The following is a 23,127-nucleotide window of genomic DNA, read 5'->3' as shown; positions in this document are numbered from 1 at the left end:
TGGTGTAACCCCGTTTCTGCCAGCCCATCTTATCTTCCTTGTCAAGAGCTCTCGGTAATCTATAGACCGTAGTAATTTGTGTGAACTGTTTAAAACCTGTATTCAGCAAGTCTGCAACCCACTGTAATCGCTGGGTGACAGAGCATCTGCATGCTGTAACTGAATAAATCAACTCCTCTGCCTACGCTGTACTACATCAGTAGCGTAAGTCAAATAAACTTTCTGTGTAACCATCACGCTTTAAATCATCTGACTCCTGCTCGCCGTTAACCCCCACCTGTCCGGTCATAAATCCCTCCTTGTGCCAAGCTGGTCATGCCGACCCAGGCTCGCAGGTCAAGGGTGCACCGGCATCAAGGGTGTGACACTCAGCAGCAGACAGTACACACAAGAACAGGGCAGTATCATAATGGCTATGGCAACTACAGAAACACATGTTGCAGACAATGAGTGAGGAGCACAGATCCACACAGGAGACCATATTTTGGTGCGTGTCACTCCCACAACACACCTCACAAAGCAGCTGACTGTGGGCTCCCACCACACCGATTCCATAGGAGTAAATTTACCTCACATATAATGAATTTTTGGTATAAAAAGGGTCTTCGTGTAAAAGCAAATTTGCACATGCAGAACCCACATAAAATGAGGGGAAATCTGTATTAATATTACTTATTAATGATCAAACCTTCAGATAGAAATGCTGTAAAATAATTGCATATTTTGATGCACTTTAAATGAAACGTGAGTTTAATACTCTGTTTGTGGATTTACAGGAACAAATGCTAAACTAAGGTACCAGATCACAGCTGGAAATATTGGTGGCGTACTTGATGTTGAACCAGAAACAGGAGCCATCTTTATTGCTCAACCACTGGATTATGAAGAAGCCAAAATGTATGAACTACATTTATTGGCCTCTGATGGTAAATGGGAGGATTATGCAATTATCATCATCAACCTAGTGAATAAAAATGATGAGGCCCCAGTTTTTTCTAACAGTGAATACTATGGAAGTATTATTGAAGAACTGGATGGGTTACCAGTCTTTGTACTTCAGGTATTTTATGAACTTCCTTTACTGGTATTTTCATAGAGCAACATATTTCTAGCATTATTATTCTAATCGGTTAATTTAAATTTAAATGTTAAATTTAGTTCTTTAAAGAAAGTGCGTTGTAGGTAGATACACATGCAGTTTTATAAAGAAAATAATTATGGTATGGTATATAATATTATCATAAAAAGTGATAGACTATTATTCCACAGTACAATTACTTGAATAATCATATGAACACACAAAATAGATTGCTATAGTGTGAAGTAGCAATATCTATTTTCTGCCACCTGTCATCAGTCTATTAGGAGCATATGCTGCACTTTCATTGGCATCTCTTTTTCAGGACATAGTAGCAAATGGGATATAATTCAGAAATATGTATTGTATCATTAAACTGTTGCATCCCCTTCATAGGTTGCAGCAAATGATCCTGACAGCAGTGTGGATGGAGGAGATTTGAGGTATTCCTTGCATGGACATGGGGCAGCTGAAGTCTTCGCCATAGATGAAAACACGGGCAGCATTTACTCTCAGAAGATTCTGGACCGAGAAGAGCGAGCACTATGGAGATTTGTTGTGTTGGCAACTGATGAGGGAGGAGAAGGACTTACTGGATTTGCTGATGTAATTATTAATGTGTGGGATATAAATGATAATGCCCCCACATTCGTGTGCATGCCTAACAATTGCAATGGGAGTGTCTTTGAAAATTCTCCTGCGAACACGTTGGTCATGGAAATGACAGCTGTAGATTTAGATGACCCAAATGTTGGTCTTAATGCAGTTTTGACTTACAGGATGATTGAGAATGCAAAAAATGGGTTTGACATTGATATGTTTAATATTAACCCCAGTACTGGTACAGTCCATGTGGCAGAGGGGATGCTAGACAGAGAGAGGACTGAAAAATACCTTCTTATTGTAGAAGCAAGAGATGGGGGAGGGTTGACAGGAACTGGTACTGCCACCATATGGGTTGCAGATGTCAATGATCATATACCTAAATTCACTCAAGAGGTCTGGCAGGTGGTGATTCCTGAAAACAGTGCGGTCAACTCAGAAGTTATGGAATTATCTGCTGTAGATGCGGACACTGGGGAAAATGCTCGCTTAACATTCAGCATCATTGCGGGAGATCCAGATCAGAAGTTTTACATTGAAAATGCTAAAGAAGATCAGCGTGCAGCTATCCGATTGAAAAAGCACTTGGATTATGAGAAACCTCACGAAAGGTGGTTTAACCTCACTATTAAAGTGGAAGATCTTGATTTTTCCAGCATCGCAACTTGCCTGATTGAGGTTGAAGACTGTAATGATCACAGTCCAGTATTCGGTTCTCAGTTTGTTCATACAAGCCCTTTCTTTGAAAACATACCTGTAGGTACTCCAGTCACTGTAGTGAAAGCCACAGATGAGGATTCTGGTGTGAATGGGAATATTATATATTCTATTAGATCAGATTCAGATCCTTTGAGTCAATTTGCAGTTGATCAACAGGGTTATGTGACTGTGGCAAGTGCACTGGACCGTGAAGTTATTCAGCAATACCATTTAATTATACAGGCTTCAGATCAAGGGATTCCTGCCCAAACTGGAAGTGTTACAATCCTGATTAACTTGCTTGATATTAATGACAATGGGCCATGTTTTGAAGCACCCTACATGCCCGTGGTTTGGGAAAATACACTGGGGCCTCAGGTAGTGTATATGAACCATACCTCAAAGCTTCTTCATGCTTTCGATCCAGACAGTGATGAAAATGGACCACCTTTTACTTTTTCACTGCCACTAAGTTATCAGAATTCTTTGGATTTTTCACTTACTGACAACAGAAATAACACAGCCACCATCAAGGCTCTGAGGTCTTTTGACAGAGAAAAGCAGAAGGTATTTCATCTGCCAGTAATTATAGCAGATAGTGGGACTCCATCTATGAGTGCTACAAACACACTGACCATAACAATTGGTGATGAGAATGACAACAGCCATGCAGCAGGCCATAAGGAAGTCTTTGTCTACACACATAGAGGTAGGTGCTGTTCAGATATGCAGCCAGATGGGTGGAAAATGTAAAATTTGGCTTGCTATTAATTTAGTTTCTTTGTTTTGAATATTTTGTGTTTTGCACAGTTATCAGTTACTAAAACCCTAAATCTACAGATAAACAAAATGATTCAGTGGGTTGAATGTATGGGCCAAAGTGTGAAAAACGTCATTTGGCATCTACAACCAATACAAATCTTATGTTTTTAATGTGTATGCTTTTTACCTGTTTAAAAGCAATAAAATTATATATAACAACTTTTTTTTAATGCTCAGGATTCTCAGAAATGATTTATTTTTATTTAAGTTTTCAGCAAAAGATTCTCCTGGGACTGACTGGATCAGGAGTGGAAGTAAGGGAAAGTTAGAATAAAAACATTAGAAAATGTTAATCTTAAACTTTACTATAGCTTTTACTATGTATTTCAGCAATTACATTGTATTTTTTCTACTGAATAACACTTGTTTGTTTGCTGTTTTCTGATAGCATATGAAATTAGAGTAGGGTGTATAGTGATTTCTTCAGTTCAGTCCAAGAAAACCTGGCTCTGGTCAAACTGAAAAGAATTCTTTCAGTTAAAAGCAAATCATTTTGCCTTTGAATGAATTCTTTCATTTCCCCCAATATTTTCAGCCAAACCTGAAAATGTGCTTAGTTTGACCTTAATTTTACAAACAGGTTTTGATGTCCCCTAAATCTGCAAGTTTACTGTTCACCAAAAATGTTTTGTCTAGTTCTGTTTGAAATGAGGGTGAAAAGCAGCTGAAAGTTAAGTAGGGCTTGCCTGAATAAACTCTGACTCCAGACCTGAATTTAAAGAAGTTTGTATATTTTTTGCCATACGGTGTCTGTGGATAATCTGTGCAGATAAATTGTACAAACAACATTAAACCTAATGTGCAGCCTCATCCTGGTGCTGTTCTCTGTTAGCTCTTCTTCCTTTCTGCTAGAGCAGCCAGTCGGCTGTCTTGTTACTTCAGCTACAGGGAACCAAAATTAGATGCAAGAAATGATGCAGTAAGAGGCATTATTGTCCATGCCCTTTCCTCTGAAATCATACACTTGGACTCTTGTTCAGAGAAGGTGCAGTATAAGAGGTGCTATGGTGGTTCTGTACCATGAGAAACTCCTCCTTTTACTGGGTTGCTTTGTACTGGTTTAAGTCTAGATTACACTAGTGCAGTGATTCTCAACCAGTATGCTGTGAGGTCCTTTGAAGGTTACTGTAGGAAGTGTAAGGAGGTAAGTAGATACAGGCAGATAAAGGCAGGCTCAAGCTTTGGGTGTGAGGTGGGGTTGAAGCTGTCCTTGTTCAGCTGCCCTGTCCCTACTGCCTGCCACCTCTGTAAGGAGGAAATTCCTGTAAAAAATGAATTTTGTTTTTGAAATGGAGTGCTTTTCAGTTCACAAAAGTTACGGAAGGGTGCTTTGAATCTGATGAGTGGTGTCTTGAGTCTCAAATTGTTGGGAACCTCTGCACTAGTGATACAGTATGAAATAGCTGCCTCCTATTAGAATTTATGAATCTTTAAATTCTGGTTTAGCCCATTTTTTGGTCTGAAAATCAGTTCATAAGTGTATTATTCTTCTTTTCTTGTTGCTTTTTGCACTATATTTCTGGTCTTTGCCTAGCTTTCACATATGTTTGTAGGAGAAAGCAGACTACAGGCAGTACGCTATTTCAAGAAGCTTGGTTCATAACCTTCACCAGAATCTAACAGGAATATGAAAATGATAAATGTAGTAATGAATGCAGTGGAATTTAAAACCCTTTGAAAAACAAAAATTAAATGCAGATTTATTATAATTTATCTCAACAGGAAAATGGTCAACAACAGAGCTTGGGGAAGTGTTTGCACCAGATCAGGATGACTGGGACAATAAAACATTTCTCTCTGAAGGAAAAATGCTCAAGTGAGGACTGTATTTGTGTCAAACTGAGTAATATTTAATGTTTATGCTTTTGTAATTATTTTACTCACCATGTGATTTCTCTATGTTATCTGCATAAAGCCAGGATTATCACACATAACAAGCAATGTGCTGCCTGAATATGCTTTTTCATTTTAACTTGGGTAACTAGATTAGAAGGAATTTATGTATTCAGTATTTTTCCTCATCCCAAATAATATAGGGCCACACAATGCTATTGATTTTTAAGTAGAGCTTCCCATCAGTTTTCTGTGTGTTTAAAGTTGTGTTAAATTTTAGAAAAAAATGCTAAAATAAGCTTCATTTTTGAGATCCTGCCTCCACTTATTATAGTCGCATTCTATCTGGGCACACATGAGAAAGAGAAAAATCATGCAGCCAATCATAAGTGAGAGTGATTGTGCTGCTCTTCCAGAGCTGAATTCACCACTTCATTAGCAGACATGGCTCTGTTCAATTCGGGTTATGTCTACAGTGAATACTGGCAGCATATTATGGTACAGTATCTAAAGTAGTGTAGAGAGAACGTATTGGTTATAGAGCACCTTCATAACCACAGAATACTACCGCCTTCATCATGTTTCACGGGCATGTCACAGTAGTTCCCATTTGAAGCTTCCTCGTGGTACACACCAATGGGGCCAGTTAGGTTCAGTTTGGTTTTTGCTCTAGTACATTTCTGAGGTTGATTTTTAATTCCAAATGGATCAGTTGACAACAGAGCCTGCATAGCAGCCTTCTAGGGCTTGTGCAGTGTGTATACTTTAGAAAGTACATGCAAAATGTTTCCAATATGATTCATTAGGTTTTTTTTCTTGATTCTGGGGATTACTTCTAGGTTTTTCAGATTAAATCAAAAGACTGGCTCTCTGGTAATGGTGGATAATGCTCCTCAGGGGACATATGACTTCAAAGTCAGAGTTTCAGATGGAGTCTGGCCTGATGTTGTATCTACAATACAGATCCATGTCAAAGAGTTGGAAAATGAAGCCATATATAATTCAGCGACTGTACGTCTGGCAGGTCAGTTTGCTTTTCAGGAAGAGGTTGACTGGCGCTATATTTGAGTATTAATGTAGGACAGATACACCTGCAGTTCTACCTGGTAGGTGAGTTGAGAGAGTAACCAGTGTCTTTAGGTGTTTAATTTTGGTATATTTATGAATCCCAAATGCAGATGTCACAGCAGAGGAGTTTATAAAGAGAGATGAGCATGGGAAAAATAAACATGACCAGTTTCAGGAGCTACTGGCAGAAATCTTCTCAGCTCAACCTAGTGATATCAATATCTTCAGTGTGATGAACATTGACAGGAGACACACAGACTTGAGATTTGCAGTTCATGGCAGCTCTTCATATTACAGACCAGAGAAATTGCATGGTGATGTTGCAGCATTTAAAAACAAGGTATGTGCTCCAGGTTTACTTCAGCAAACTTAACATTATGTATGGTGTTTTGTGCAGATATACAATGAACATCCAAGAGTCATTTACTATGGAGGCGCATGCCAGGCCTACCGATTTACTTTTTGCTCAAGTGAAAACCTATTATACAAAATTTTGTCCTTTTTTATTTGAATTTGTTTTCTTTCCTGTGCACCTTTTTACATAATATTTAATTTTAATAGGTATTCTACCTTTGAGTTGCAAGAAGGCAATCCTTGCTTTCAGATCTTATCATTTTAGTTGTCATTAGTTGCCTCTATCTTTATGAAGTGTATTATTATTAAGTATAATTATCACAGGAGTGCCTGAGGCCAACCGAGATAGGTTAGATGCTATAGAAGCATTTACCTTATTTACTTGCATCTAAGACAACCCCCCACTAATTAAATTCTCTACAGGGAAAATGTATACATTTATTATAATTTTCCTTGTATAGAATTTAATTATTGGATGATTGTCTTAAATTTACGCCCCCCCTCCCACACTACTGCAGACCATAATGGGGTAGGCAGTAAGGAGGCAGGTGTAGGAGGGAGCAGTGGTGGACAGGCAGTAGAGGGGCAGGTGGTAGGGGGCAGGCAGTGTGGAGACAGTGGGGCAGGCATGCAATTTGTCCTTTGCCACCTGTGTTCCCCCTTACCCCCCACAGCTTCAGGCCCCCAAAGTCTCTACCCCTCACCTGCCCTTCCACCCACATCCCCCCATACCTCTGCTATGGTGCTGGTAGGCTCCATCCCTGCTGCAGCCCAGAGTGCTGAGCATGGCTCCAGCCAAGCCTTGTAGCAGTGGGGAGGTGCCAACACTGCTGCTACAGGACTGGGCTGGGGCTGTGCTCCATGCTTTCTGCTCCAGGTTGCAGCAACTACCTTATTTACTCAAATCCATGACAAGGTGGTCCCCTCATTTAATGTGCAGGGTGGGGAAAATGTCTCTGTGGATTTGAATTCATGCAGAGGGTTGGGGGAGCAGATGACCACTGCAGCTGCAACTGGCCCTGACTTGATCAAAGCTACAGCCTCTGCCTACCCACTACTGCTACTTGTTTTCTGGCTCCAGGTTTGGCTTTGCTCCAGCCTGGCACATGGAGTACATGGTTGCTTTGGCCCCAGCCCAGCCATGCAGCAGCCTTAGCTGGAGCCAAAGCTGGTGCCACCATAACCAGTGCTGTACAGCTGCATTGTGGCTGGAGCTACCATGTGCTCTGTAGCCCAGGCTGGAATAGGGCCAAAGCTGGAGTCAGAGGGTAATCAGCAGTGAGCGAGCAGAGGCTGGAGGGGGCAGAAGGGGTAGTGGGTGTGGGGGAGCAGAGACAGTGCTGGGCAGGAGGAGGAAGGGGGCAGGCCCTGGAGTGGAGACAAGTGGAGTGGGCCATGTGTGTGTGGTGGGGGAAGATGCTGGGGGGGTGGGTGCTAGGGCACTCTGACACCAGGAGAGGAGATAAGTGGGGGGGAAGTGGCGGGGGGGAGCAGGTGCAGGGGGGAAAGGGGCAGGGGTCAAGCATTTGATTCCCATGCTGGCTGTCCCCCTACTGCCTGCCTGCCACTCTGCAATGTGTGTGTATGTGTGTGTGGGGGGGGATAAAACTTAACACCATCCTCCAATCATTAGATGTTATACATGAAAAAATTATGGAAAACTTATACATTTTTCCTGTATAGAATCCAATTATTAGGGCATCATTTTAAAGTCAGAGTTGCTTTGGATTCAGGTAAATATGGTAATAAACCATACTAGAAAAAGCTTGCAGCCTGAAAGACAAGATATGTCAGGATGGATAAAATAGTCAGGGTGGGAGAAAAGGTGGGCATAACTTTTCTGAAAATACAGGATCATAGGAACGTAGGGCTAGATGGGAAGGTCAAGTCTAGTCCTCTATTTGAGGCAGAATTATCCCTGACCAAACCATCCAAGAGCAGGTGTCTGTCTAATCTACTCTTGAAGATTTCAGGACTGGAGGTTCCACAATTTCTCTAGGTAATTTGTTCCAATGCTTGACTACCTTCATAGGCAGAAATTTCTTCCTAATCTCCACCTAAACTTCTGCTGCAGTTTGAGACCATTGCTCCTAATCCTGTCCCTACAAAGCTTATTTCCATCCCTTTTATAATTTCCCTTTAGGCATTTGAAGACTGTTATCAAATCCCCGCTCAGTCTTCTCTTCCCCAAGTGGGTTTTCAGCCATTCCTCATTACGTCTTGCTTCCCAGGCCTCTAATCAATCACTTTTATCACTCTGGACTCTTTCCAATCTGTTCACATTTTTCTTGAAGTGAGGAACCCAAAACTGGACACAGTTTTCCAGGTGAGGCCTCATCTGTATTGAATAGAGTGGAAGAGTCATTTCCCTTGATTTGTAAGTGACACTTGTATTGATACTGCCCTGTGTGGTCTCAGCTTTTTTTGCAACAAGAGCACGCTGTGGGCTCATTCAGCATCCTTCTTTGCAGTACAGCAGTCTAGCTACTCATTCCAGTCTGTATTTGTGCATACACTTATTCCATTCCAAGTGCAGGACTTTGCACTTGTTCTTGTTGAATCTCATCTTCATAGTTTCATAGTTTCTAGGGTCAGAAGGGACCTGAGCAGATCATCAAGTCTGACCCCCTGCCATGGCAGGAAAGAGTACTGGGGTCAAACGACCCCAGCAAGGTGTACATCTAGCCTCCTCTTAAAGACCTCCAAGGTAGGAGCCTGCACCACTTCTCTTGGAAGGTGGTTCCAGATCCTAGCTGCCCTGACCGTGAAGTAGCACCTCCTGATATCTAGCCTATATTTACCCTCTGCCAGCTTGTGACCGTTATTCCTGGTCACTCCTGGTAGTGCTTGGGGGAACAGGGACTTTCCCAGTGCCTGCTGGTCCCCTCTGACTAGTTTGTAACAGGCCACTAGATCCCCCCTTGGCCTTCTCTTGTGGAGGCTGAACAGGTTCAGGTCCTGTCGCCTCTCCTCGTAGGGCCTGCCCTGCTGCCCCCTGATCATACAAGTCTGCATGAATCTGATTGATTGCAGACCATTTCTCCAGTTTATCCAGGTCATTCTGGATCTTGATGGGTTGTGTACAATTCTTAGCCAATCAGGATCAGAAGTCACAGCTTGTTCCTTGCCTACCCATTATCAGACTGCAAAATACATATGGTATCTTTTTTTATTTGTCCATTAGTATTCTAAAAACCCAGTGGCCAAAGTTATAATACCAGAGGGGCAGAAACTGTTTTTGCAAAATTACAACTTTCTTTTGCTTATGTATGGAGCTATTTTGATAACAAAGTAGAAAGTTGCAGAAATATCAAATAGACTGCTCCATATTGCACAGCAGTGTGATCCGTTAAAGTGAGAACAAGTGGACCCTTTTTGGGTTACATCGTATAATTAAGAAATAGTATTCTCTTAATTTTCTCTCCCACCTTCCAAAATTAGTGACTGGTCTGTTAGTAATCAAGACTTTCTCTACTTATAGAATGTAAACCATGAGTAGAAAATGCCTCTCTCATCTTGTGTGCAAGAGTTTTAGTTAACTACCCATACAGAACATTGGTAGAAACTCTGAAATTATTATTAATTTAAAATTTTAATAAATAAAAGGTTATTTGTTAGTCCCCTTTGGATAGGACTTTATCATAACTGTTTTTAGCAAGCAACAAAAATCAGCCATCCCAATAATGCAAAGGAACCAAGATTGTTTATATGCCCCATCTTTTTCTGTAAGACTGCTGCAAAGCTGTCTAAATCTGTAGTACAGAATCCTCACTAGTGGTTGATAGATGCTGACAGCATGGCCCACAACTGCATTGACAGGATGCATCATGTCACTGTGTAGTATAATTCATGCTCTCGGAGATCTCTTTTTCAATACATGTCACTATATTTAGAAACGTATCAAATAGGTGGTTATACAGGCCAAAGGTCTTATTGGAATGGTGGATTGGAGTGAAGGCAATAGTGAAATGAAAAGAGAATGCTGTTTTTGTTTTTGACTTCTGGAGTTTATTTTACTCTTTTTCTCATAGATTTTATAACTCAAAATAACAGCTTATTAAATACACACAGTTGCTTGGATCTAAGTCTAGTTTTGTCTTAGTCTGCTTTAAGAGTAGCATAAAACAGGGATAAAACTGAGGCCCTTAATATTATATGGTGATGATTTAATTCTAAGAAATATTGCTACTCTTAATGTTTTCAAACCCTGAATAGATAATATAATTTCCTTTATTTGATAAGTCATTTCAGCTGCTTATGAAATCTAGGCTGTTAGACAATTTTCAAGAACAATTTTCAAGAAATTAAAGTATTCCATAAAGTATTAAAATTAATGGATTCCATAAAGTTTGATTGCATAATTTTTTCAGAAACAAAGGAATAAATGAAAACAGTCCAGTAGGACCAGGCAATGATTTACTAACTGCATTTTCCTTAGATTCAATCAGCTTTAAAAGTGAACGTTTCACAGATCGATATAGATGAATGCAGGAAGACAGACTGCAGTGGGAGCAATGGTTGTACAAACTACTTCATTGTGAGTGACACCCCAACTGTCGTGGATGCTGGAAGTGTGTCATTTGTCTCTGTAACAACCAACATCAGCACAGTTTGCACCTGTTCAGCTAGAGACCAAGTTCATCAGTCCTGTGCTTCCTACCCCCAGAACCCATGTCTCAATGGTGGGACATGTATTGACACACTGAACGGCTACAGGTGAGAACATTTGTATTACAGCTTTTTGTACTTTATTTTTCTTTTTTAAATGTGAAAGGGGGTTGTGACCACTGGGTTTCGAATAGCCGCTCTCGGGCAGCTTTCGCTCTGGTGGTAGACGTCAAGCTCCGTACGGACTCGCGTTGTTGCCTGAGTAGATGTCTTCCTGCCGAGTCTCCAACCCCGTACTTGCCTGCCACAACTTGTTGTTCATCAGTGTGCGGGGTTGTTTGTTGAGTAAACTCGGTGGCCTGTAGTTCACCTGGCGGTCATGGGGCTCCACCACCCCTACACCCCGGCCCTACGCCTCCTTCGGTGTTCCATTCGTCTGTCAGCCTTTTCCCCCCTTACAGGTAATACCTTCCAACTTAGTGTTTGGGCATCCGTAGCCTATTGCCACGCTCACCCATATGGGCCTGCCCCTAGGCCCCCTTCACCTTCGCCTTCACCCCTCCTTCAGGGAACGTACCAAAAAACAGGAACAGTAAACCCTCCGAGACTTTTCTATAGCCTCGCTCCTCGGGGAATCCGCACCCTTCCCCTATGTCCCGTCATCCAGGGTAACTAAATACTCAACAAAAAAAATACGGGGAAACCCAACACTCCCTGTTCCCTTTCTATCATTCTCTGGGCTCTGTGTGGGTTACTTTCTTCCTGACCGTTGCCTTCAGTATTCCCTCTTGTCAGCTCATCAATCCAGTTGGGGTCCGGCGGCGATACCCGTCCCAACTGCAAACCCCCTCCGGCTCGCCCGGGGTCTTCTTCCCTCTGACGTGACTTCCTCCACACCCTGTCATCCCCGCACTCCCACCTGGGGTCAGCTCTGTCTCCGGGTGCCGCTCCAGCGATGCTTCCGGCCGGCATGCCTGTTGCTCCTTTGCTGTCCCATGAGGGCTCCTGCTGGGGTGCTCCTCCCGGTCCCGTCAGCATCTGTCCCTGCTTGCCCAGCTCCATGGGTCCCATGGGAGAGTCCCTTCTGTTGCTGGTGATGGCTGCAGCTCTTTCCCTGTGCCATCCGCCCCTCCGCGGCATCGGCTGCCATTTTTATCCTTGCCGGCCGGCGTCTGATGCTGACGTCACCAGCTGGCCATAATTGAATAAAAAGGCAGCTGATGAGCCATGCAGGCTCTTCTTTCCGCCTCTCTCATACCGTGCCCTGAGCTGCTGGTAAGTATCTCCCATTACTTTGTCTCCTGGGACAGGGGTTAACAAGGTGCAGGCCTAGAAAAAGAAAGCCTTTAGCTCCACTGCATTCCTGCAGCTGGATGTGTTGGTTAGCTGGCCAGTGCTTCCCAGCCTTGGGAGCACAACAGAGTCTTGAAGGGCTGTGATGCACTCCTGCACCTAGAGCACTTAATAGCTGACTGATGCTCCCAGTCATGGGGACACGCCAGGGCCTTGAAGGGCTCCAATATACTCCCATGGCTGGGAGTGCCAGTCAGCTGATCAGTGCTGGCCCCGTGTTCAAGTTAAGGTGCAATGGGAACCAGTCACAAAGTTATAATTATTTATATAATAACTTTGTGGTTTTATTCTGTTTTACCATGCTGTTAATTGAATGAATGTGCAGATGGGATACTATTTAAGACATGATTAACTGGTTAATCATGTCTTAAGCTTAGTGTCTGTCAGGGGCCTCAGTATAAAAGGAAAAAGTGGTTTTCCAGTTTTTCTCTAAGAATGTAATACTGATGTAGGAAATATCTAGGAAAAATATGGGAAGCTGCTTAAGCCAGGAGTAGAGGGAGTGCGGGGAATATGCTCAGTTAGAAACCTTCTGGGCTAGAACATCAGCTGATGTAAATCAGTGTAGTTCACCTGCCTTCAGTTAAATGTCAGTTTACACTGATGTTATATGAGTATTTGGAGCGATCTGGTGTGGAACGTTTCATGTTATGAACAACAGCCGGTAGCTCTTTGCTCTTGTTGTATGTTTCTGACTGTTCACGTGCAGTATCATAAAGCTTCCAGAAATATATGTTTTTAGTTTCGTTTGGGATAATGGAACAAATAATCACTTTGTATTTCTCAAGGTATTTTAATAGGCATCTTGAACTATGGTAAGGCTTGAACTTAAATACAAAGCTTCATCATGCTTCACTGTTACCACTCTAAAGCTCTGTACCACATCAGCCAGTGCTCTGTGGTCTTAAAGATAAGCTGAATATAAGAGTGTTTTGATTTTGGCAATTCTTTTTTTTGCTGTAGTCTTTTTCTAATTTGCTCTTTCAGATGTCGTTGTCCTGTTTCATTTCATGGACCTGAATGCCAGCAGACTAAGCTCAGTTTCCATGGAAATGGATATGCATGGTTTCGTCCCATCCAGCCTTGTTTTGAGAGCTTACTATCCCTAGAGTTTATTACTGAGGTTCCAGATGGACTTTTATTGTACAGTGGTCCTTTATCGGATCCAGAGCCTGAGAATACAGAAAACTTCATTGCAATAGGTACTGATTCTCTGCAATTGTGTACAAAACTAAATACTTCTTAGGGAATTGAAGTAATGATTCTCTAAGAATTGATGTTCCATGGACAATATAGTACTTATAGTGTGAATTTTTAACTTCTGTCTGAGTTAATAGACAGCTTAACTCCCAAGTTTAGGCATAGATCTCGTCTCTTGGGTGCAAGATGTTAGAAAAATGAGAAGAAGTCTCTTGAAGGGTTCTCAGGCAGTATGTTTTTGTTTGACATTGTGGGTATTTTTATAGCCTGCACTTAATGGCTCCAAGCCCATTCACAGAGCTAAAGAAACCAGTGCAAACAAAACAGGCATATTTATAAAAAGAAATCCCACAAGGAAATAATGTAGTGGAATAACGGAGACAGGTATTACTTGTTTAAAGTAGTCTTAGTTGCTTGTCATTCTTATGTGGTTTGAAAACAGAAATCCACTTATTAACATTCTTTCAGTTTTCAGGGCATTTCTGCAGCATATTTTCTTTGACAGACTATGATTTAAGATGGATGAATTCAGTCCCAGTGCACCATCATAACAGAACCTGCGCATACGTATAATTTACTGTTTTGAAGTTACATATAACTCTAATGCACTAAAACCTGCATGTGTCTATATAAATAATAATAGTGTTTAATTTAGAATATATATAGTGAGAGTATCTTAGTAAGAAATACATTTCAGTGCTCGCTTTGAATCTGATTAAAGGAAGAAAAATATTTTTGGCAGTATAATTTCTCTGCAAAATCTAGGTAGCAGATTCGATTTGAAAGTAATTAGCATCGAAACTGCATTTATAAATACAGAAGACCAGTAGGCAGTCCTCCCACACAGTATGTGCCATAGAATTTAACCCCATAATTTTTGCACTTAGCCCACTAGCTTCTAGCTAATAATAACCATTGAACTAATAAATTCACGATATGTCTCATTATCTTTATCAACAGTGGGAAAATATTTGCAGCTGGATTTAAAAGACATAGTTTTATTCTTGTCTTCTTAGAACTTTCCATTGGTATCCCCATTTTAAAAATGAACCATGGTTCAGGTACAGTGATGTTGCAGTTCCCAAGTCACCTGAATGTGGCAGACAAAAAGTGGCATCATCTTGAAGTCCGAACTAATGGCCAGGTCAGTTGCTTGTTTTCCACATTATGGCTTTCCAGCTTCCAAGTTAGCATTTGCATATACTGTAAACTTCACATTTGTCTACCTTGTAAACTTTCACAAATTAGAGTCAGAGCACGATCATAGTAAGTCAGTGCACAAAGTGGATGGAATTGCATGCATAGTTGTTGCCTTTTGAAGGAGGGGGTAGACTCATAAAGTCACAGGGTTGCAAAAGGCTTTGAATTATCTGATCCAACCCCCTACACAAAGGCAGAGTTTTCATTTGTAAATGTAGCATTTTTAGGAGTAGTATTGTTTTGTTTGACCATTGGTAACATTGTTGAAAATGGAACAGAAAATGTCCAAATCTTTATTTGTGTGATGCCCTGTAGAGAGAGGGAAGCTAAAAATTTGGCCCAACACGTGAACACATTCAGTTGGAGTATACTGCGGCTCTTGGCTCTGCAGCATAGTAGTGACCTTCTGTTTTGGCACAGGATGTTCGATTCACATTGGATCACTGCAGTGCAGCAACTGTTTCAGAGATGGAAGGAGTTGGTAAATGGTTGTCAACTGAAGATCGCACAAATTGTGAGGTCACTGGCTTGATTCCCCAAGGAGGAAGGTAAGGGTACATTTCTGGAGACTTAGTTACATTATTTTTAAATTAATGTCTTTGAATGTCTTATCTGCCAAGATGATGAGAAAAAGTCTTTGCATTTCTGTAATGATGTTCATCCTGAGGACCTCAAAGTTCTGTATAAGCATAATCTGCCCCAAAGTGGTTTTGCGAGGGTGAGTTGCCTTAGGTCATGGAATAAGTTTGTGGTAGATCCAGGAGTAGAACAAGACCCTCCTGAATCTCTGTACTGAGTTTTCACCACAGGAGGATTCTTTTCACTTGACAGGCACTTGTCAATAAGCAAGCAATTAGTGCTTATTCCTGCAAACTGTACTCACAGAATTAGTTCTGTTACTTTAATGAGAACAGGATGGGACACCCAATTCTGTTTTATTTGTTCAGTTCTGTAAAACTTAGGTACACAGTTATAAATAACAAACACTAAAAGCCAGATTCATCTCTGAGTTATCTGTGTAAATCTGGAGTAATTCCACTGTGTTCAGTAAGGTTACTTTAGGGATGTGAATCTATAATAACTTCAAACAGTTTGTTCTGCAATCTGATTTCTAGATTGCAACATATGCCCCTTGCTTGTTCGCACATGGTTTTAGCTCTCAGTAAAGTACTTCACATGGCAAAGCTCTGGCTGACAATCCCACACTTAATTTACAGGTTTAGGTTGATGCCATTGTCTTAGTGAATTTATACTAGCTGAGAATATGGTCCTTTTCTATATTCTTGTACAAAGTTTTCCATTCCTCAAATAATTCTTTGGAATCTGATGTATTTGGTACTTACTTTCCCTATACCAAGTGTTCATTTGGTAAGGTAAATTCATCATAATGTTTATCATGCATCTCATTGTTTGAAGGTATTTGAGTTCAAACCAAGTTCTTCAGTTGGGAGGTGTCAAAGAATCAATTCCATACTCCTATCCCCAATTACAACACAGGCATTTCGTAGGCTGTCTGCAAAATTTCATTTTGGATACTCAGGTAAGACAAGTGTTACAATGTTTGCAGTAGTAAGGATGCATTTTGTGTGGGTTTTTAGTTTAAAGAATTTTATATGGGAACTGATATTTGTCAAGATAGATTATGGTTCTGGTTAGTAATGGGACTGGTGGTACAGAATATCTGTTGCCAGTGAGTTGCTCCTGCATCTGTTTATACTGGGGGGTTTTCAGTGGTGGTTGTATTTTTTCACCAGAAATATTCATGTATGGGATGTCATTGGACTAGAATAGCAAATGGAGAAAAAATAATACTGAGACTAAGTTCTTACCTAAGTTCTTGTCTATTACTGCTATGTCTTTAGAAGTTTTTCATTGATGCTTGAATAAGCTATAACCACCACAAATTGCTAAATAAGTAATAATTTTGCTTTGCAATACTATGAAAATGTACAAGGTATAAGTTATATTTGCTACTGTGTATAAAAGAATGGCGTATACAACCTGAGGGTTTAATTGGCATCTCTGAACCTAGTTCTGGGGCAGCCGTTTTGCTGAAATGTGGTATCTTTTGTATTTCTTTAACAATGCTGGAGCCCAGTGGAAATTGGTAGAAGCCAGTTTCCAGTATGCTTTAATATTGATTGAACAGATAGAAAAACTTTTAAAAACCCACATCGTTGCTAAAGATAAGCACATGCAGCTTCCATTAAGGCAAATAAGCACTCTTTATTTTTGCTATTAAATGTCAGAATCATCTCAGTCTGCACAAGACAATAGTAACATGGATCAGAAAGATTACTATGAAAAGTGCTCTTTTACTTGATAGTAGATATATTTGTGAGGCAGAAATGATGCCATTGCTTATCTCCTTCTCCATGTACTTGGGATACTGCCCTCCAAGGTGACATTCCACAGTTTCCCTTACTCCCACTCGAGGAATTTCTGAATGTTAATGATATATTTGTCCCTGCACCAGCTGCCAGCATTGTATAGAATATTAGTTTTCCTTTACCTTCAGAGCGAGCATATCCAAATGCAGAATGTAATGATGAATATTTTTTAAAATAAAAGCTGTATTAAAATGTTAAAAGTTGCATTTAAAAAATCTGGCTTAAAACTAACCAAAAAACCCAACAAACAACCGAGAGTGTAGACAGCCAACACGTATGCACTAAAGTAAGTAATTTTTACATTTGTGTAAGCAAGGAGCAGACTAATGTAAACCCTTGCACCAGGATAACCTCACTTGCTTTGTTATAGAGTTACACCAGAAAGAATCGTGGGTAGAACTACATTGATATACATTTATATTACCCTAAGTGTTGTGTGCAGAGATGTAGCTTGGCTGTCCGACATCCAGGGTGGCAGTGGCAGCCTGGCCAGTACTACAGGGGCTGCTTTTTCTGCCCTCACCCTAAGTCTGGTCCCAGGGCTGGTGCCTGGTCAACCTCCTCTAGTTATACTACTGGTTGTTTGTCCATAACTGACCCTGGCATAGGCACTGCTCACTGCAAATAGACAATTTACCATCTTCCCTGCTACCTAGCAGTGGCATGCAATAAGAGCAGCTTCCACTGGACAAGAGAAGCTGCTAATGTGAAATGTGTCCAAGCTCAGTTAGGCTGTTTAGACGCGTGGTATAGGTATAAATGTTACCACTTGGGCATAAAATCATAAAGTTTAACTTCATTAAATGAAATCCCAATATCCTGTGATTTTTCTCTTAAAGGTATATGACCTTGAATCTCCTGCAGAGTCCCTGAATAGCTCCCCTGGTTGCACATTAACAGATGGGAGCTGTGAGACCCTGGGCACCTCTTCCTGCGGTGTTCATGGGAGATGCCTTGGCGAATGGGGCTCATTTAGTTGTCATTGTTTGCCAGGTTATTATGGCTACCGATGTAATAAAGGTGAGGGATCTATTTCTGTTACATTCTTCATGGCTGTGATGAAGCACTTTGCAATCCAATATGCTTTGAATGGGTGAGCATTGACAAAACAGTTGAAAGGGGGGTGGGAGTCACTATGATTCAGGTGAGTCCATTGTAAGTTTTTGTCTGTCTACTCTGTTATGCTGTAAGTGGAAAATGACACGGCAGCTACCTGTTTCATTCAGGAAAAAAATATTGCAGTTTAGGTCCATTTAGTGCAAAATAGAAGCAGACAGATGCAGCAATTAAAATAAATCAGCTGGCACAGGGACACAGGTAGTGAGTCTTCTTCCCTGCCCCACATTTAAAAGTAGCATAATTGTCAGTCAATATCCTATCTTCATAATTAATGATACTTGTTTAGCCGACTTCCTAGGGCAATGTTCTAATTTGCTGTTGGGCATTTTTGATAATCCCAGCCTTTGTTTTAATTCCTCTTTGAAATATGGCTCACTGAGTACCAGATTTGCCTTATTCAGTGTCTTGGAAGGATTGAGTTTGATTGTTGTCCTGAAACAGGACAACAGGAGGAATTCAGTGAACTGTTGAAGTGAAATGAACACAAGTAAAAGGCATTTCCTTTATACTGCTGTAACCCGGGCAGTACTCCAGAGGTACCCCCTCTCCAATTGAAGGGATCAAAGCAGGTGCACAAGCACTGTGGGAGGTGTAGGGACTCTCCTCCCCCTGTACAGCAGAGCCAGACCAGCAATGGGGACTTAACCATATACTTTTTAATACTGGGAATGTAACAGGCATAAATCAGAGGGTATAGTGGACACTCTAATGCCCAAGGGGGTAGGAGTCAACAAAGGTTAGACACTTACAATCATTGACAAAAAAACAGGGTTAACAAAATATAAAACGCAAACAGCAGAACAAACAATACTGGTTGGTGAAAATAAAAAAGGCACAAAATGCAAAATGACAAGGAAATATAGGGCCTTGGTGCCTGGAGGGGGAGAAAACACAATGGCCCCTTTCTACTGCAAGAAGAATTGCTTCTTGTTATCTCACTCACCCCAAGTCACCTCTGCTGGGACTTGAACCTAGATCTCCCATGTGGTAGGCAAGAATGCTGCCACACAGCCACTACTGGTAGCACTGCTCCAGCCTGCTAGGGATCTTGACCTTCCTGGAGCCCCGGCCTCATGTCGAGCTGCCTGGCCTCTGATTGGAGGAGCCGGAAGCAGAGCTGGGAACTTCTCAGGTCGCTGCTAAGATCCTTGCTGGAGCAGGGGGAGCCTCTCCTGCTGGCTGCAGCCTCTCGTAGGGGACCTGGAGCCTAGTGGGGGCCTCTCCTGCCAGCCGCACACTGCGCTGCTGAGGGTCCCACCGCTGCCTGCAGGTGCTGCTTTCAGGCTCTTCCAGGGCACTGCTCCTGCCCCGCTGGCTCAGCTCTTGCCAGCTCTGTGAAGCTCCTTCCTTGTTGTCCCCCTCTTGTCTCTCCTGAGTCAGCCCACGCTGCCCCTTTTATCCCCCTCCAGGTGACCCAAGGGGCCAATCGGGGGACACAGGGGGTGAGTCTCTGGGGCCTGATTGGTGCAGAAAGGAAATCCCAAATCCTCCAATCATCTTTTGCCCTTTCAAAACCCCTGGGCCAGGTCACTGCCAGCTAGCCCGTCACACTGCTGTCTCAGTTTTTCCTACCTGGCTGTTATTTTAACTTTGGGTTTCACAGTAATCTGTTGTGAGAGAAGCTGCTGCTGTAAACGTACTTTAAAAATAATTATTAGAATATTGAGTTCCAGTTAAGGAACTATATTGATGGGTCCTTTGCTTTCAGGGTGGGAAAAATAGGTATGCTGGGGAAGTCACAAGTGCATTGGGAGTGATGGGATGAACAAATGGGCAAGGGGCTTTGTGCAGGAACCTGCTCAATGCATGGGGAAAGGGAACATGGTGATACCTGCTGCTTCTCCCTCCAAGAATTTTGAATAGCTGCATTAATAGGGTCCAGATGGGGATATGCCTAGCTGTACTAATGAACAGAGGTGGGGAAAGCAATGGAACAGGTTTGAAGGACTTGAGCAGATGCACTAAGTCAGCACTGTTTTGCTGGGCAGTGCCTCAAGTGGAATCTCTTGTTTTACTTACCTAACTCTTTTGTAATATCATCTTTTTCCTACAAAGGGTAACCTTTTATTTTGATTTCTTAGTTGCCAAAGAGTATATATTTGGCCCAGGGAGCCACATCCGGTATCAGCTTCCTGTTGCTGTGTCTTCCCGCAGAATGCTCTTAGAGGCAATGATTAGGACACGACAGCTTGACAGTGTCATTGTGAGCATGGCTTCTCGGAACAAGGATGAATACATCACCCTGCAGGTGAGGTTGTCCCCTCCAACCCATTTTGGCCAGTTATGGGCAAAATGGCAACTTTATGTTTACATTATCCTACAAGACCAGAAGTACCCATCTCCAAAATTGTACTGTACAGTTCTATATTTCACCTTTTCCAAATATGTGTAGGGTAAGGTCCTGCTTCTCTATTTGTTAAGTAGATTTTACGCTGTAATCCCAGGAGTTTCAATGGATTTATATCCATGTAAAACAGGACCACAGGAACTACCACAGACAATAGATAAGTAGTCCTTCTAGTCTGGTGTCCTGTGTGACTCTAGCTGGAGACAGCTGTGTTAAAATGTTGGCCTTGTAGCAACCCTGCAGCAGGAATACAGAATTCAGTTTTGATTCTTTTTGGCCAGGAAAGATACCATTGGATTATGCCCTGTGACCTTGGCCCTAAATTGAAAATATCAGACTGATTCTACATAGGCCATCAAGTGGTAATCCTCACTGATCACTACTGATCTGCATTTTTTGGACCCATCAGGAAAGAGTGACACTGTAGCACACTCCCAACCATGTAACCATCTGTTTGCTTTTGTCACAGGACTTGGATACCTGTCACATTAACACTGGGGTAAAATGCATTGATAAGCAAAGGTATACAGGTGTATCCCAATGTGGGATCCACCACAAGCAGACAACCAGGTATCCTAGGGTAATTACCACAGCAGCACAATTTTGGTGCCTCACCTAGGTGCAGGAAGCAGGTAATAGGCTATTTGCATCTAGTAAATGGCTACTTTTGGATAACTGCAGACATACAACACTTAAGCCAGTGAAATTTCAACTGATACATTTCCAGGATAAGTTTACATGGATTGCAGTAATTTCCACTGTTGTAAGGCTATATATTGTATAACCCCTGCCTTTTTAATGCTGGATTAAGGCAAATACAATGCTATAAACGTGTCCTGTATTTAAGCTCTGTACTCATAGAAAATCAGGGTGTATTAATTTTCATGGGCATCATCAGTGCATGGGTATCTAAGTTACTACCAGTGCTCAAGCTAGCTAGTTTAACCTAGCAGGTTTATCTAGGCTTCAGTCCTGTTTTTCAAAATTGCTTACTAATTAAGAGATATTAGATACAAATGACCTGACAGATCAAATACTGGACAACAGATTGATTCTCCTTTTCTTTTTAACACTCTGTTCATAATCCCCAAGGTGTCTCAGGGATTCTTAATGGTTTCGTATAACCTGGGTGATGGAAACTATACTGTAAATCTTTCCTCCTACACCATTGGCAATGGTGAGTGGCATCATATCACCTTGGAGAGAATTGAGAATGAATTCACTCTTCGCCTGTATGAAGGAGGTGGGAAGAGAGAAATACTTAGAGCAGCAGGAGTTTACAGAGAAATTATAATTGATCCCAGCAGTTTGGTGCTTGGAAATACTTACCCTTTCAATCCAAATCAGAGTTTTCAAGGTAAGGATTCCTTGGCTTAACTGTTGTAGAACGTGGGGTATTAATCAGAGGGTTTGTTGGTACTATATGTGAACATTGAGACATTCATCTCCTTTATAAAGCCTGAGTTAGATGGAGTTTTTGGAAGGCAAGTTTGTGGGCATTTGCAGGAGACAAAATACAACATTCACAGCAGGACAAAGGTGCCGGAGTGTGCCACATTGGGTTAGGAAGGGTCTGGACACCTTACAAAACCCTCTCCCAGCCAGACTGCAGGGTCCAGGGATAGAGACCAAAGTCTTGAGGTACATGGGGAAGCAGGAGACATGGAGGAAGAGCAAGCAGGAGTGGGCAACAGGAGAGGTGCTCTTATGCTTCCTGAGAAATTAGGGCAATCACTAGTCGCCTCACATTCCTATACACAAATGCATGGAGCCTGGGAAATGGACAGGAAGAACTGGAAGTCCTCACAGAATCATAGAGCTATGAAGTGATTGGAATAACAGAGACTTGGTGGGAGCTCGCATGACTGGAGCACTGTCATGGACGGGTACAAACTGTTCAGGAAGGACAGGCAGGGGAGAAGAGGAGGAGGAGTTGCTTTTTATGTAAAAGAGCCATATGCTTGCTCAGAGCTCCAGTATGAAGCTGGAGATAGGCCTGTTGAGTCTCTGGGTTAGGGTCAGAAGGGAGAGCAACAAGGGTGATGCTGTGGTGGGGGTCTGCCACAGACCACTAGACCAGGAGGAAGTGGTGGATGAGGCCTTCTTCAAACAGCTAGTGGAAGTTTCCTGATCACAGGCTCTGGTTCTCATGGGGGACTTCAATCACCCTGACATCTGGTGGGAGGGCAACATGGCAGTGCAGAGGTGATCCAGGAAGTTTTTGGAGAGTATTGGGGATAACTTCCTCGTGTAAGTGCTGGAGTGGCCAACTAGGGGCCATGCTCTTCTTCACCTGATGCTCACAAATGTGGAAGACTTGGTGGAGAAGGTACTAGTAGATGGCAACTTGGGCAGCAGCGACCACAAGATGATTGAGTTCAGGATTCTGAGGAAAGGAAGGATAAGGAGTAGCAGAGGAAGGACCCTAGACTTCAGAAAAGCGGACTTCAGCT

At 42.0% G+C, this 23,127-nt stretch overlaps 1 protein-coding gene across 1 annotated transcript in view; it reads left to right on the top strand.

Annotated features, from left to right (window-relative positions):
• The window catches only part of LOC109310585 (neural-cadherin-like), an 81,034-nt gene that overhangs the window by 40,324 nt on the left and 17,583 nt on the right, over positions 1-23,127 (top strand). Inside the window, exons 16-28 of the mRNA XM_019535823.1 lie at positions 777-1,060; positions 1,475-3,089; positions 4,925-5,018; positions 5,875-6,059; positions 6,214-6,443; positions 10,896-11,173; positions 13,406-13,620; positions 14,635-14,762; positions 15,239-15,366; positions 16,235-16,358; positions 18,048-18,228; positions 20,409-20,575; positions 21,767-22,031. Coding sequence (XP_019391368.1) covers positions 777-1,060; positions 1,475-3,089; positions 4,925-5,018; positions 5,875-6,059; positions 6,214-6,443; positions 10,896-11,173; positions 13,406-13,620; positions 14,635-14,762; positions 15,239-15,366; positions 16,235-16,358; positions 18,048-18,228; positions 20,409-20,575; positions 21,767-22,031 — 3,894 coding nt within the window. The remainder of the gene's footprint in view (positions 1-776; positions 1,061-1,474; positions 3,090-4,924; positions 5,019-5,874; positions 6,060-6,213; positions 6,444-10,895; positions 11,174-13,405; positions 13,621-14,634; positions 14,763-15,238; positions 15,367-16,234; positions 16,359-18,047; positions 18,229-20,408; positions 20,576-21,766; positions 22,032-23,127) is intronic.

This window comes from Crocodylus porosus, unplaced genomic scaffold (genome assembly GCF_001723895.1).
Source record: "Crocodylus porosus isolate Cpor-Errol unplaced genomic scaffold, CroPor_comp1, whole genome shotgun sequence".
In the NCBI taxonomy this organism is placed as follows: Eukaryota; Metazoa; Chordata; order Crocodylia; family Crocodylidae; genus Crocodylus; species Crocodylus porosus.
The sequence above is the reverse complement of the archived record's forward strand: the minus strand, read 5'-3'. Positions and strand labels throughout refer to the sequence as shown.